The 13,289-nt window shown below is 39.4% G+C and overlaps 1 protein-coding gene across 5 annotated transcripts in view; it reads left to right on the top strand.

The window, feature by feature from the left end:
- The window catches only part of ntrk2a (neurotrophic tyrosine kinase, receptor, type 2a), a 100,982-nt gene that overhangs the window by 17,557 nt on the left and 70,136 nt on the right, over positions 1 to 13,289 (top strand). For 2 of the 5 annotated variants that reach the window (XM_015042258.1, XM_015042260.1), the window contains exons 10-14: positions 376 to 396; positions 4,057 to 4,065; positions 4,348 to 4,362; positions 5,397 to 5,434; positions 5,672 to 5,771. In XM_015042258.1, coding sequence (XP_014897744.1) covers positions 376 to 396; positions 4,057 to 4,065; positions 4,348 to 4,362; positions 5,397 to 5,434; positions 5,672 to 5,771 — 183 coding nt within the window. The remainder of the gene's footprint in view (positions 1 to 375; positions 397 to 4,056; positions 4,066 to 4,347; positions 4,363 to 5,396; positions 5,435 to 5,671; positions 5,772 to 13,289) is intronic. The other 3 variants (XM_015042259.1, XM_015042261.1, XM_015042262.1) reach the window with 3 other exon arrangements.

The following is a 13,289-nucleotide window of genomic DNA, read 5'->3' as shown; positions in this document are numbered from 1 at the left end:
AACATTTAGTCAAACCACCAAATAAATAAAAGTAAACTAACCAATAAAATTTAGGTTTAGGCCCATCCCCAAAGACGCACAGGATGTTTTGACACAAAAAGACCATTTTTAATTTTTGTCCATAATTTTCTTAATAGTGAAGGTGAAATATAATGGAAAGTCAAATAACTATAAGAATATTCCTATGAAACTTACAAGGTACACACAGTGCATACATCCATAACGATGCAGGCTCTCCTGTCTCTTGTTCCATTAATTTTGACTGGCTAACAGAACAAATGTGTAATTTAACCACAAAGAGATAAAGCTTGTGTGTGTTGCAGAAATGAAAATGTTTTACTTAATGTGTTTTTTCTTTGATCTCCCAATTTGTAGGCGATGAACCTTCCTACTATGGTGAGTAAAATGTTCCCTTTCAGTCTGTTCACTCAGTACAACACATGAGTGTGGGATATCATCTTGTATATCCTGACAAGTAACAGGTCCCACCTGCTCTACTTATTTGTCTGTGATCACCACCATTACTCAGTTCTTATGCTCTTCACCTTGCTGAGGACACTTCTTGGATTCAGGCTACCTGGCTGCTGCTGGTGAGTTTGGCGTTTTTGTGAGGAGTTAACTACTTCTGCAAGCGAAGCGCTGATTTCAATATTCCGGTCCGGCTTTGTGGTTAAGAATGAGCACAAAACCAACACAAGTAAAGCCTTCAGTTTGTCCCTGTCCTTAGGAGTGCAGCTTCTTTCTTAATGACAAGGACAAGATGAAGCCTTTCCCATTTGTCTGGGGATTGTTCACACTCTAAGAGCATTGATGGAGCTTGAAGCATTTGCATTCCAATGCCAGCTTCGCCACTCGACCCTGGAGAGAAAGTTCTGGGAGAGGCTGTTGTCTCAGCAAGACCCACTGCTCTCAGCATCAGTAAACCTGGTTCCATCCAATTTCTATTAGGATGACCTGTTAGTCGGTGTCTCCACTGGGCAGACCAAATGGAGAACGTTGATGGCTTAACTGACAATGAAGTTGCTCAGTTTCAGCTTTGACTGAAGCCTCCTTAGGGAGAAAAGGACGTGTTGGACATCGACAGAGACATTAAGGATTTGTCTGAGGATGAGACTGAGCTTTTACTAGTTCAGGGTGGGTCGGCCACCACCCCGGCAGACCAGGACGACATATCCTTTTTCTGTCTTTACTGGTGCGCAGATGTAAAGGGATGTGGAGTGGCCGTCCACAAACCATCGTGATTGGGCAAGTTTTATCTCCCTGCAAAGCTGCCACAATCAAAAGGTGTCTACCCCTGTTCCCAGACTTTGTTTCGGAACCGACATCTTCGTGGAACAAACCACTGTCGTCTTGAGTCACGGTACCAGGCTTTCGACAGTATCCAGACCTGGAAGGCACTGGAAAAGCTGTGCTGATGAATATTCCACCTAAAGAACCTCCAGTGGCAACATACTTGGCCCCGTCCAATAACCATGGTGTAGGCATTCTCCCACTTACATGTCTGCATTAAATGCCCCCAGTGAGGGTGCATTAATAAGTTTGCTGATGGCAATAACTGTTCCCAATGTTTGTAGAAATGTTTCAATCATTTCAATAATGACTGCTTTTTCTATGAAAAAATGTCAAAGTTTAAAAAAGTTACATGCCACAGTCAAATGAGGCTGCATCTCTCCCACCCATTGAGAGGATATAGAAGCTACCTGCCAACCATGCAGCAGGCTGGTCGTCCAGCTGCACATCTTCACAATTGGTGCTCAACCTTGAGTGGAAGTTGCAATTACAGTTTTGCCAGATGTCGCCCTGTTTTATCGTCATAAGGCAATAAAACTCTACAGTCATAGCTAAAGCAATGGAGGCTGTGAGGTAGGAAAAATATATGATGTTTGCAAAGAGAGCTAGTGAAGCGGTTCTGGAATCAGAGACGAACAAAGGTTTGTACAGTCATTACTTCGTTACTCTGAAGAAGTGGGTGGGCTTTGTTCAAACTTGGATTTGAGAATTCTGAAAAAATACCTCCAAACAAACAAGTTCAAAATGCTAACAATCTAACAGCTTTTAAGTGCTATCATCCTGGGGAGCTGGTTTTCCTGACAGATGCCTAATGAGCTTCCGGATGATCTTAAAACTGATGGGGTTGATGGAAACTATGTTCGCAGTGGTACCACTTGGTCTTCTGAAGATGCATCCATTTCAGCAGTAGATCATTGTGTCACTTCTACAGAAAGCTAACAACCACTGCTACTTGCATGCCAACTCTGTGCCCTTGGTGGAAACCAAGCCTGTTGTGCCAAGGTTTAATAAAAGAGAGGGTGTTGCTTCCCAAGGAAGGTCTATCAGACTATTCATGTCCCTGGACAACAGAATCTGTCCAGAGCTGCTCTCCACAAATGCTCCTCAGGTGACCGATTATAGGCTTCGCCCTTCATTGGTGGCACAAATATGGAGTCCACCAGGGCTAAGACCCACTGTTCTCTGGATTTGTATTAGAATGTTCAGCTGGGGTAGATGTTCTAGCACACTGATAGTCCTTTGTACTCCTTTATGCACTTTTGAGTGTAAATGATACTGTCTGTAGCAGAAAGGGTGCACAAACAAAATCTGTCCTTGATTTTGGCACCACACTGGCCAGAAAAGTCATTTTAATCAGTGGTGTGAGGATAAGTACATTGTTCCATTTCAGTGCTCAGTGGTAGAACTCTTAACATTTCTGCAGGAACTGCATAAATGTTTTTTTTTTTTTTTTGTGCAGTTAATGCACAATTAAGGTTTATCTAGCCACAGTTTCTGCCTACCATGTTGGTTTTGATGAAGTCACACCAGGTGCTGGCATCGACTCATACCTGTGAGTAAACCCAGCTTCCTGGGATCTCATGATGGTACTCAAAGCCTTTTGTGATCTTCCATTTGAAACTTTGGAGTCAGCAAATACAAAGTTTCTTTTATGTAATGTTGCTTTGCTCCTTGCTCTGACAACTGCAAAGAGGGTTTAGGACCTTTATGCTTTGTCTGTAAATCGCGCCTGTGATGATTTTCCTCCTGATGGCTGCAAGGTCACATTGCAGCCTAATGCAGAATAACTTTCTAAGGTTATAACTTTGGACTACATGCTCAATGACTACAGAACATTCTAGTTTTTTTTTCCACCTCCTTCAGCATCGGAAGAATAAAGGAGGTCACACATTCTTTGCCCTGTACGCACATTGCTCCTTCACATTGATCACACCAAGAATGTGAGGTTGTGTGATCAATTGTTTGTGTTGCTAACCCAGCAAGGGAGAAGACTCTATCCAGACAGAGAATCTCCCACTGCTATCTGGAGGCCAAATCTCTGGCTTATAGCAGCAAAGGTCTCCCAATGCCTCAGGTGTGAGGGCTCACTCCACCAGGAGCATAGCTGTCTCATGGACCCTATTTAGATTGGTGTCCATAAGTGATATTTGTGCTGCATTCAGCTGGTCTTCACCACCCACATTTCTACAGTTTTGTGGTTTGGATGTTACAGCTGCTTCTGTGGCTCACTCCGTTCTTTCTGCTGGATCTGAAGTGCTGGACTAGCTCGCTGTGCCTGACCCAGGTTTAATGGCTGCTCTGCAGGGCATTTATATATGTCCCTTACTCGAGTTGTACTGAGTGAATCAACGGAAAGGGAAGCATAATGCTATGCATATAAGTACTGTTCCCTGAAGGAGAGGAACGAGGTGCAACACATGGCTGCCCCGCTTCTCAGCTGTGCTTGGTGAAGAGCAGCTACTAAACTGAATAATGGTGGTGAAGACAGACAGATATATAGTACAGGTGGGGCCTATTACTTGTTGTCATCATGTCATTTGCCGAGGAGGTGTGATTAGGGATGACCACAGCCAGGATATACACAGGTGTAATATTCCATACTCCGTGGTTGTACCTCATTCCTTCCTTCTCTCAGATGTAAAAGATATAACCTGTCTGTTCATTTTGTCTTTGTGTTTAGACTTTTTTTCACATTGTCCCCATTAGTTGACTGAAATTTTGTTTTAGAAATCTGTTTTTCTCTTGTTTTCTTATGTTTCTTTAAAGGTCCTGACGGTGCGTTACATACCTACACAACTTATTTTCCTCACTGTCTCCTTGATGTTGTCTATATTTCCTTTAAGAAGCCGTGCATGTTTGGTGTGTGTTGTTTTATTGGTTTGTGTGCAGTGTTTGTGAAATGGTTGTGCTTTCCTATAATTACTCTAAAAGCAAGCATGGTTCACAAGGTTACTTGTTAAGTGCTGCATGTCTAAAGTATTTTTAACTAAACTGTATTTTTCTTTTGGATCTTATTTGTCTCTGTCTATCTTTTTCTTTGATGCCCCCTCCTGCCAGCAGATGTAACCCCAGGTACAGCTATACCCTTTATTTGATCACCCTGGATTATATCACAGTTATGAACTGACCGCCAAGCTTTCAATTAACCTTTGCTAAACTGTTAGGTTTTCCCATCATTCTCACCTACAAATAATAATTGGTCAGTAATCTAAAACACTCCCACTGTGTGTGGAAGAAGACTTCAGTCACTTTTGTCAAGGTGTCAATGCAGCAGTGCTTCAATACCTTCGTGTTATCGAGGCAGGGAAATATTGGCACCAGGTCCTTCATGTTGGCCTCGGAGATCGAACTGCAGAAGGCTGAATCCTGCTGCTGATTTGGTTCTCTTGTGTCAACAAGAGCATCACCTCAGCAGCAGACACATACAGGTTATGTGTTGGAGGGTCCCAAATCTATCTTAAATGAGAGACGATATTAAACAGAGTTATGGGGTGGAGTCCTCTGAAGTCTTTCACCACTATCCATATCCCATTCAAACATTAACACTGCCATAATAAAAAAATACTATGGACTGAGGATTTAGTTCAGGATCACATCATTAAATAAAGCATTTTCACATTTAACTTGTCAAAAAGATACATTTGTCATTTTGCAGGGGAGAATAATCTATCTCTTTGTGATCTTAGTTTTAGTTTGAATGGAGATATGAGTAATTATGGTACAAAACAAAAGTAGACTGCAGGTGACATTGTGCAGGACCTGAAATGGGAGTAATGTCAAGTCTTTAGGCTCCTTGGATTTTGCACATGTTTTAATAAGTTATGCAGTGATGAAGATTGTTTCAGTCCTAACTGAGGTCCTTATAACTTTATTCAAGATGTTTTATTGCCAGTGTCTAAATTGGATGTGAGAAATAATAGCCTTGCTGTGCTTTCGGGTGTGTGTGAAACTATAAATGACCGGCAGTCTTTTTTTTTTTAATTGATAATTTAGATTAGTCACTCTGAATTATATTCTTTACCAATGACAAAAACAAAATGCAAAGACTGAAGTGACAGTTTGTCACAACTTACTCTCTGTTTTCCTTTTTGTCCTTTCATCCACAGAGAATCCTCCTCTAGACCCACCTGAGGACAGAGTTGCTGTGAGTCTTTCTTTTTATCTCCTGTCTTAAAAGTGGTGTTTCTCCTTCTTAAAGTTAGATCTGACTGGATGAACCCAGATCAGAATATTCTGTTTTTACTGAAGTAAGAACAACCAGAGTCTTCTGTCTTTTGTTGTGCTGTGTGTTGCACTTGATTTTGTGCAGCTGTCACTGTGTTTTTGCTGGCTTCTCTGCAGCAGATATGTGGAGACATAACGCTGCTTTGTCCTTTTGCAGGTATACGTAGTCGTGGGAATTGCTGCTGTAGCCTTCACTGGTTTCTTGCTGATGCTGGTTATCCTAAAGTTTGGAGGAAATTCCAAGTTTGGCATCAAAGGTATGTCTCCCAATTTATATTTTTAACATACTTGTGAGGTTATTGCTGAAAGTGGGTGGTAAAATGAAGGTGGTTTCATGGATAATTAGAACCCCGCATATATCATACACCAGGATCAGAAACAATTTAGTTTCTTTTTTTTAATCACTGCTAATCATTAAATAATGTAGATTATACCATTTTAAGAACTGTTGACATAATTTCCTGAAGCCTCACTAAAATATAAGATACTTTGGTCAAAATATCATTTGGATTCCTGATTTTTTCCAATTACTAAAAAGCCCATATTACATTACTTGTAGGGATTGAAATGGAAAGTGAGATCAGGTGTTTAATATGCATGTGGGTGATAAAATCCCTCACTGTATCTCTTAGAACAACCCCATCTTCGTGGGGCTTATCCTCACAGTCTCCTGCTCCCGTCTGCTGTAATAATTGCTGACGGTGGGAAAATTAACAGTGAAGCCTAACCAGTCTGAACATGAGTCACAAGATGAAGGAGCTCCAAAACAGTTTCAGCTGGGCTTGTTATTTATCTCGTCCTCACAGTGCAAAGTCTGAAATAATAAAAACCAAACAAACACAACTGTCTTAAGCTGGAAGTTGTTCAGTACCTTTAAAAGCTAATTGTTTTCAGATAATAGTAGAAATATCAGGTCCTGTGTTAAGTTTCACCTAAAAGAACGAAAGTATGAAACTAGCATCTGCTGCCAAATAAGTCTCTGTCTCTTTTAATTACTTTAAACGAATATGAATATTTTGGCCACCCTTACCATTATAATGGTGGAAGGTCCTGATATTTTCTAATGCTAGGACATTGTGTTCTTTTGGTACAGATGACAGCAGATCATAATCCTGATCATTTTTAATCTTATATTGAGTAAAAAGGCATTCAGTCTTATTGAATTAACTGTAAAAACTTGCAAATGTAAACTTGTAGGATAGAGAATGGATTATTTACATTTAAATAACATAAAGGTAAATATGTTTTTTTCTGACTGGAGACAATTCACTACGTGCCCTACAGTAGCTACAGTGGCATTTTAAATGGTTAAAATGGCATTTTAACCATCAACAGTTGTTTCCGTTCCAACAGGCATGACAGATGCTAAAGCCAGTGAGAGGATGGTTGGAAGGGCGGCATGTAAATTTAAATGCCACCCTTGGAGATTTAGATTTAAAATTATTTATCTGAAAAAATAAAATAAAATCAGACCTGGAAAAAAAGCACTTAGTTTTATTTTTAGTTTATTATAAATTACCATGCCAAAAATTATTTAGACCCTGTGCAGTAATCATTGGAAAAACCTGTCTGACCATTACAGCAGTTAAACCCATGTTTTTACAATTTCCAACCAGCTATTTGCATGTTTCCACTGGAAACATCTTTTTAGAAAAACTCCAAGTCGTTGAGGTTGAAAGACCTTGAAACCATCCTGATCTTTAGCTCCCTCTATAGATTAATTTTCAGATTCTTGTCAGGACTCTGGCTGGGCCTATCCAAAACATTATTGACAGTCAGAAGAAACAGTTTAGTAAAACTAAAAGATTCCTTTAAACCTAAAGCTGAGAGGTACACAAATTATTTTGGGCTTAACTAACTTTTATCATGTATTCTGAAATTATTCGGTCAGAGTTTTAAGGGTAGATTACTGTATTTCTGTTATATTTTATATTAAACATTTTAGAAAAAAAAAATCAGTAACATCTCTGTAAATTTTGCAAGTGTATGAATTAAACTGCATAATTGTCTATTAAAAAAAATTCATATAAAAGTTACATTGTTCTGACTGGTTCATTACTCTCAATTTACATTACACAGTCTGCTGTGTAAAGCAGCGTAATTTCAGTTTTGACTCTTGATTTTTTATATATATATACAATGATCAATATGTATCCATGAATCCTCCTTTAGTGGGTGGAAACTGCTGTAGTTTAGTCATTCTTATGGGTCTCAGGTCTGTTGGTGAATAACATGCATGCGGGTTAAACTTACAAAACCTTTGTCATGGAAATGCAAGTCTGCTGTTCTAGCCATTGTTGAATCCTTCATACTCAGATGCTTGCTTTTAAAGTTTTCTGTTGTAATCTTATTTTCAAATGTATCTTCAGAATGTTCACTCACTGACTTCTGCATTGGCTACATAAGAAACTAATCAGATTCCTCTTGTAGGCATTAACCTCCTGATTTATTAGAATGGATTTAGCTGAACTCTTCGGTAGATGTCTTCTTTTTCTTGTGCACTAACAGTAACATCTATGCTAGATAAATTTTGTATACACAACCGGAGTTATATGAGCCTTTTAGTTGATGCTGTTTTTTGTGTGTTTTCCATTCGGCTTGGTTCATTTTACCTATAGACTGAGGAGTTAAAGCAATGTTTTGAGGAAGTCGTTTTATGCCATTTACAAATATAGCCGTTTCAAAATTATTTTACATATTCGCACCGTCTGCTCTGCTAGCATTTGAGCTTTTAAAATTTAAATGAGCAGACATAAAGCAAATGTAAATTTAGATATTTAGGGACTTAAGAAATGTGTTTGCCAAACGTATGTGCATTTTACCGCTGAAGTGAAATAGTTTGGCCTCCAGAGAAGATGGAGGGAAGGCAGGGGGAGCGAATGTGCATTTTGTGAATTTATGGAGTTGCATAGTTTTGTTTTGCTCCTGCAAAATTACATGAGTTTGAAGGAAAATGAAAGAAATAACCTCTCTGCATTTTAATATGCTGTGTAAAATGTATATGGCTGTGTATTTTTTTTGCTAGCCAAACACTTTTCCTTGACTATGCACTTCCACTCATGTGGAAAGAAAGATGTTAGATCCCATTGCCGTTTCTCTCCTTCTGATTGCTCGCCTTGAGTCTTTATCTTTTCTTATTTCCACTCTTGCCCTTCGTCTTATGATGCGGCCCCATCCTTATGCTCCACAAACAGCCTGATGAGTGTGGCCTACAGCATGTTGAGAGTGGAGGGACTTTATCAGGGGAATAACTGTAGCATCAGCAGGAGCAGATTGGAGTCAGACAGAGGCTAACGTCTGAGTCCACATAACTGCTGTTTGCTTAAAATTCTTCATTCTGACCATTGACCAGTTCCTCTAAACTCTGGAAATCCAACCCCAGATGGCACAGGTCTGTGGGTGCTAATGTAAAGTAGCTAGCATTTTTTTCATCAGAACATGTTTGCTAAATCATAGACTTGTGCACACAGACATACTCACCCACATAAGCACAGTCAGAGCTGACAATGATGACGGACTTGTGAACAAAAAGTGTAATCAGCATACATCGGGCCCTGTGACTTGTCCAACAGATGTGCAGTGAATAAGCACAGCCTCTGATGCTGGCAGTATCTCTTTCTGATTGCAAATTAAATAGCTGCAGTAGCTTGTTTACATTTCTGTAATGAATGCAACATTCTGTTTCTCCGTCATTAATAACCACAGAAGACATTTAGAGCAGGGTTGTTTTTTTAAATATATAGTTTTCCGGTGCAGTGTAATGTATTTACATCTCTTAAACTTTCTCACATTTTGTCATGATACAACCACAAATTATATAATACAAATAATATTTTAATTGGATATTACATGGTAAACAAATGCAAAGTACTGCATACAAGTGAAGTAGAAAGAAAGGATACATATTTTTCACAACGTCCACTCCACCCAAACACCCACCACCACCCCAGACATTAAGTCCTATTTACCTTCAAATCCATAAATAAAACACAGGGCTAACAAGCTAATTGTTAGACTATTTAATTGGTAAACAGTTTCACTCTAGAGCCCATGGTAACTCTGAGTTGAACGCCATTGTTGAAATAAGTCCTGAACTGTAGAAGCAGATGCTCTTCTCACTGTGATTTTAATGCTGACAGGCAATGCTGTAAGTGTGGTGGAATCTATTACAGGAACGTCACCCACAAGCATAACATTCCCAGGGCAAAATATAGTGTTGGCAGTATCATGCTTCGGGGATGCTTTTATATCAGACAAAAGGAAGATGGCCAGCTGCAGTTCTTAACAAAAAAAAAAAAAAAAACACAAGCAGAAGAAGACCGTGTATTTGGTGCAATGTTTTGAATAGGAATTTTGTTAAGTCACAAAACTCTGGATGTCTGAAGAGAGACCTGTCAGGTTGTATAGTGCAGATGCATGAGCCAAACTTCACATGCAAGCTTTGCATTTGAGCAGATGTTAGGAGACACTAGGATGATAAATTTGTCTTATAAAGTAAGATTTTGGTGGCTTTGTTTGTGATTACCCATAAGGATCTTAGAGTCATTATAATGTTTACTTGAGTTTTTTCTGGTTACTAGATGTCTCTTCGCCTCTTTCTGTCTGACAATAAACATGACCACAACAAAGAACTGTACTTTTAAAGGCAGATATGCTTCACAAAATAACTTGGATCATTTATATTTTAATTTTTAAATCATTTCCAGAAATGACAAGAAGTTCTTTCTGTTCCTGTGGTTAGTATAACGCTAAGCAAGATAGGTTGGGTTCCAAAATGCTTTCTGCAAGTCTTATGCTGATCAATCTGAAAAAACATCGATTGGACTAATTAGATGAAGACATCCCATCTTGTAAAAAGGAACCGTGCTGCAGCTGGTGCTTTTTAACTTCAAGGCATCCTTTGTGCAACATCATTGCAGCAGAGAGACCCCGTTGGCTTAATAGAGGGCTGCATGCAAATGTGTCTCTGTAGACTCTGTGTTGGTTTAATGCCCATAATCTTCCTGGTGACAGCTTTTCAAATAAACACCAGTGAGCGCCCATAAATTGGCCCTAATTGTTTCTTGGCAAATGTGATTCTAACTAACCAGTGACAAAAACTTAATCAAACCATCCTTTGCATTCATGTTTAAAATTAAGATGCAGAAAGGGGAGATTTTGCACACCAGTTTAGTTTTCTAAGAAATTGAATGTGCTGAATCAATAAGACTCTTGAAAGAAAGGAGGCTTGGAGTAATTGTGCCACATTATCAGTCACTGATTAGAGTGAAAATGCATGGCAACGCAATTTTAAAAAAATTTAAATGTACTTTTTTATAGACATACAACAATGAGATATGTTTAAAAGTAACACACATTCACATGATGCTTAAAAAAATGAAAGTCAGAAAATGTAGAACGAAGGGAAAAAAAACATGACAGTAGGCTGTCTTAAAAAGAACATATGTGGATAAAAACCCTTCCAAACCATCCACACACCTTAATGTTTTTATTTACAGTTTCATGTGATTGACTGATGCAAAATGCTTCATGATTTTGAATGGAATGAAAAGTTTGCATAGGCAGGGATACTTTCCGATTGTTGTGTTGTGTCGCCAACGTGCAGCTTCAGAGTTACCATGGGCCTCTTTAGTTTGATTAAAATTCCAACAAAATACATTCAAGTTTCTGATAATATCACAAAAAGTGAAGTGTTCAAGGTGTATCGGCAGCTGTTGTAGCTGCGTCCTGTTCGCACAGCTGCTGTTGTGGTACTTCTGGCTCTGTAGGAAGAGAAGTGCCATCGTCAAGCCCGTTTCTGACACAGCAGTGAAACTAAAATGTCATGACAGACCAAAATGACTGAAAGTGAATCAGCACTTGTGAAGCAGAGAAAGTGAGAGCCAGCTGGTGAGGAGGAAGAAGATGAGGAAGAGAGAAATAAATGCTAAATTTGACATTTGTCAGGAAGTCAGAGAAGAAAAACAGAAACGGGAGAATATCAAAGGATTTAAAGAAAGATATGATAAAATGCTGAAAGATTCTGGAGTCAGACCGCAGGCATCGAAAACAAAGATGGAACAAGGCAAAGAGCGCAAAAAGAAAAAATAAATCAGAGATGAAAGACGAAGTCTTCCTCTGTCCACTTATCAATGATTCATCATTAGTGCAGGTTTCAGTTTTCTCCTTGTTTGGTGAAGTTGCACGCCTCCATCTTTCTTTCCCTCTGTCTCCCTCACATGCATACACCGCTCCTTTCTGTCGATCGATCGAAATGACACCCTCAAGGTCAGTGGAGCTTCGTTCTGGGCCCCGGGCTTCACAGAGCATGCTCAGCATACCCACCACATCCACTAGCACCACCACCACCACCACCTCCTCTTCTTCTTCACTCCCTGCTGAAAAGCAGCTCTAGCCTCCAGCTCTTTTGAGGTCTTCAATGAGCTCTGCTTGCTTCAAAAAACAAACATGTGCAACAGCAATAAGAGAGCCTTAAAGTGAAAACTATTGACCCTCTACTTTTTAAAGTGTGGGCAGAGTCAGAGCTGGTTTGAAACAGAAAGCTTCTTGTATCTATTTGATGAAATATTTCCTCTTTCAGTGAAAATTTTGTGATTTCTAAGCTATTGTTGTGTTCAGCTCGAGTTTAGAGTCTCCACAAACCTAAGTTTGAATGGAAGACGTCATGAAAACCTCTTTAAATGAATCTCTTTTCAGTAACCATAACAACATTTTTAAAGGACAACAGGTTATTTGAGGTAAATTGCCTGAAGCTCTTACTCCTCTGCTGCTCTAAAGGCCTGCCTTGAAAGTGCTGTACAATTTCATGCACAATTATTCTGCAGCTGACAAGCCTGGTTGCAAAAACGATGAAAACAAAACACAGGAAATGCATATTTACTAAAAGGAAACAACATTCAACTGAATTCTTGTTGATAGATGTGTACACCTTCAACTGTTTCTCAGCCTGTTCATGTTCCAGTTTATTGTTGGAGAGCGTCCAAACATAGAAGTACTTTTCATTGTTACATGCTGTCCAATAATGGAGCTGAGCCAGCTGACAATTTGCCTTGGATATGTTTTGCACATTTGATCTCCATCATAAATGAGTTGATGTTTGCAGATGAGTTGATGGAATTAAAGTGGAGAAAAGTTTCGTTGGGTGGTTCGCAGCTGGGATGAGGATCAACTCCTCCACATCTGAGACGATGGATGGATGGATGGATTAATGGATGGATGGATGGATGGATGGATGGATGGATGGATGGATGGATGGATGTTTACCTCCACAGTAAGCTTCAGTTATACTATGCAGTGATTATTGTGTCTGCTAAGTCTATTAAACACAAATGCAGCTATTAATGATGTTTCGCCTTGTGCCTTGCATTAGTCCTTTAAACTCGATACTCAGCATTGCTGGATGCAAGAGCAAGAGGACTCAGGCTTCCATTTTATTATTTTATTCTATATCCTGAGTCAACTTAATGTGTTTAATGGTTTTAGCGAGCAGAGCAGGAGGAAGAGAAGTTTTAAAGCCTTTGGCAGGACCTGAGGGCAATGATTGTTTGAAGTGCTCTGAAGATGGAAGCTGCTCTTTTACAAAGTCAAATGCTGCTTGGAGACCTTGTCTGTGCACTTGCCTGACGGCTTTTTGTTCCTGCTGTGCTTTACAAGTAAAGTGAAGCATTTCTTAAGTAAAGTAAAATATACTTCTGGAGAGAACTTCTTAAGCAGAAAAACCGACAGACGGTTTTGAGCACCTTAAAGAGACACCTCCTCTTATCTGAGGAAAGATT

Source organism: Poecilia latipinna, unplaced genomic scaffold (assembly GCF_001443285.1).
Source record: "Poecilia latipinna isolate Pla-1442-1.1 unplaced genomic scaffold, P_latipinna-1.0 Scaffold583, whole genome shotgun sequence".
Taxonomy (NCBI): domain Eukaryota; kingdom Metazoa; phylum Chordata; class Actinopteri; order Cyprinodontiformes; family Poeciliidae; genus Poecilia; species Poecilia latipinna.
This window is presented reverse-complemented; position numbering and strand designations above follow the sequence as displayed.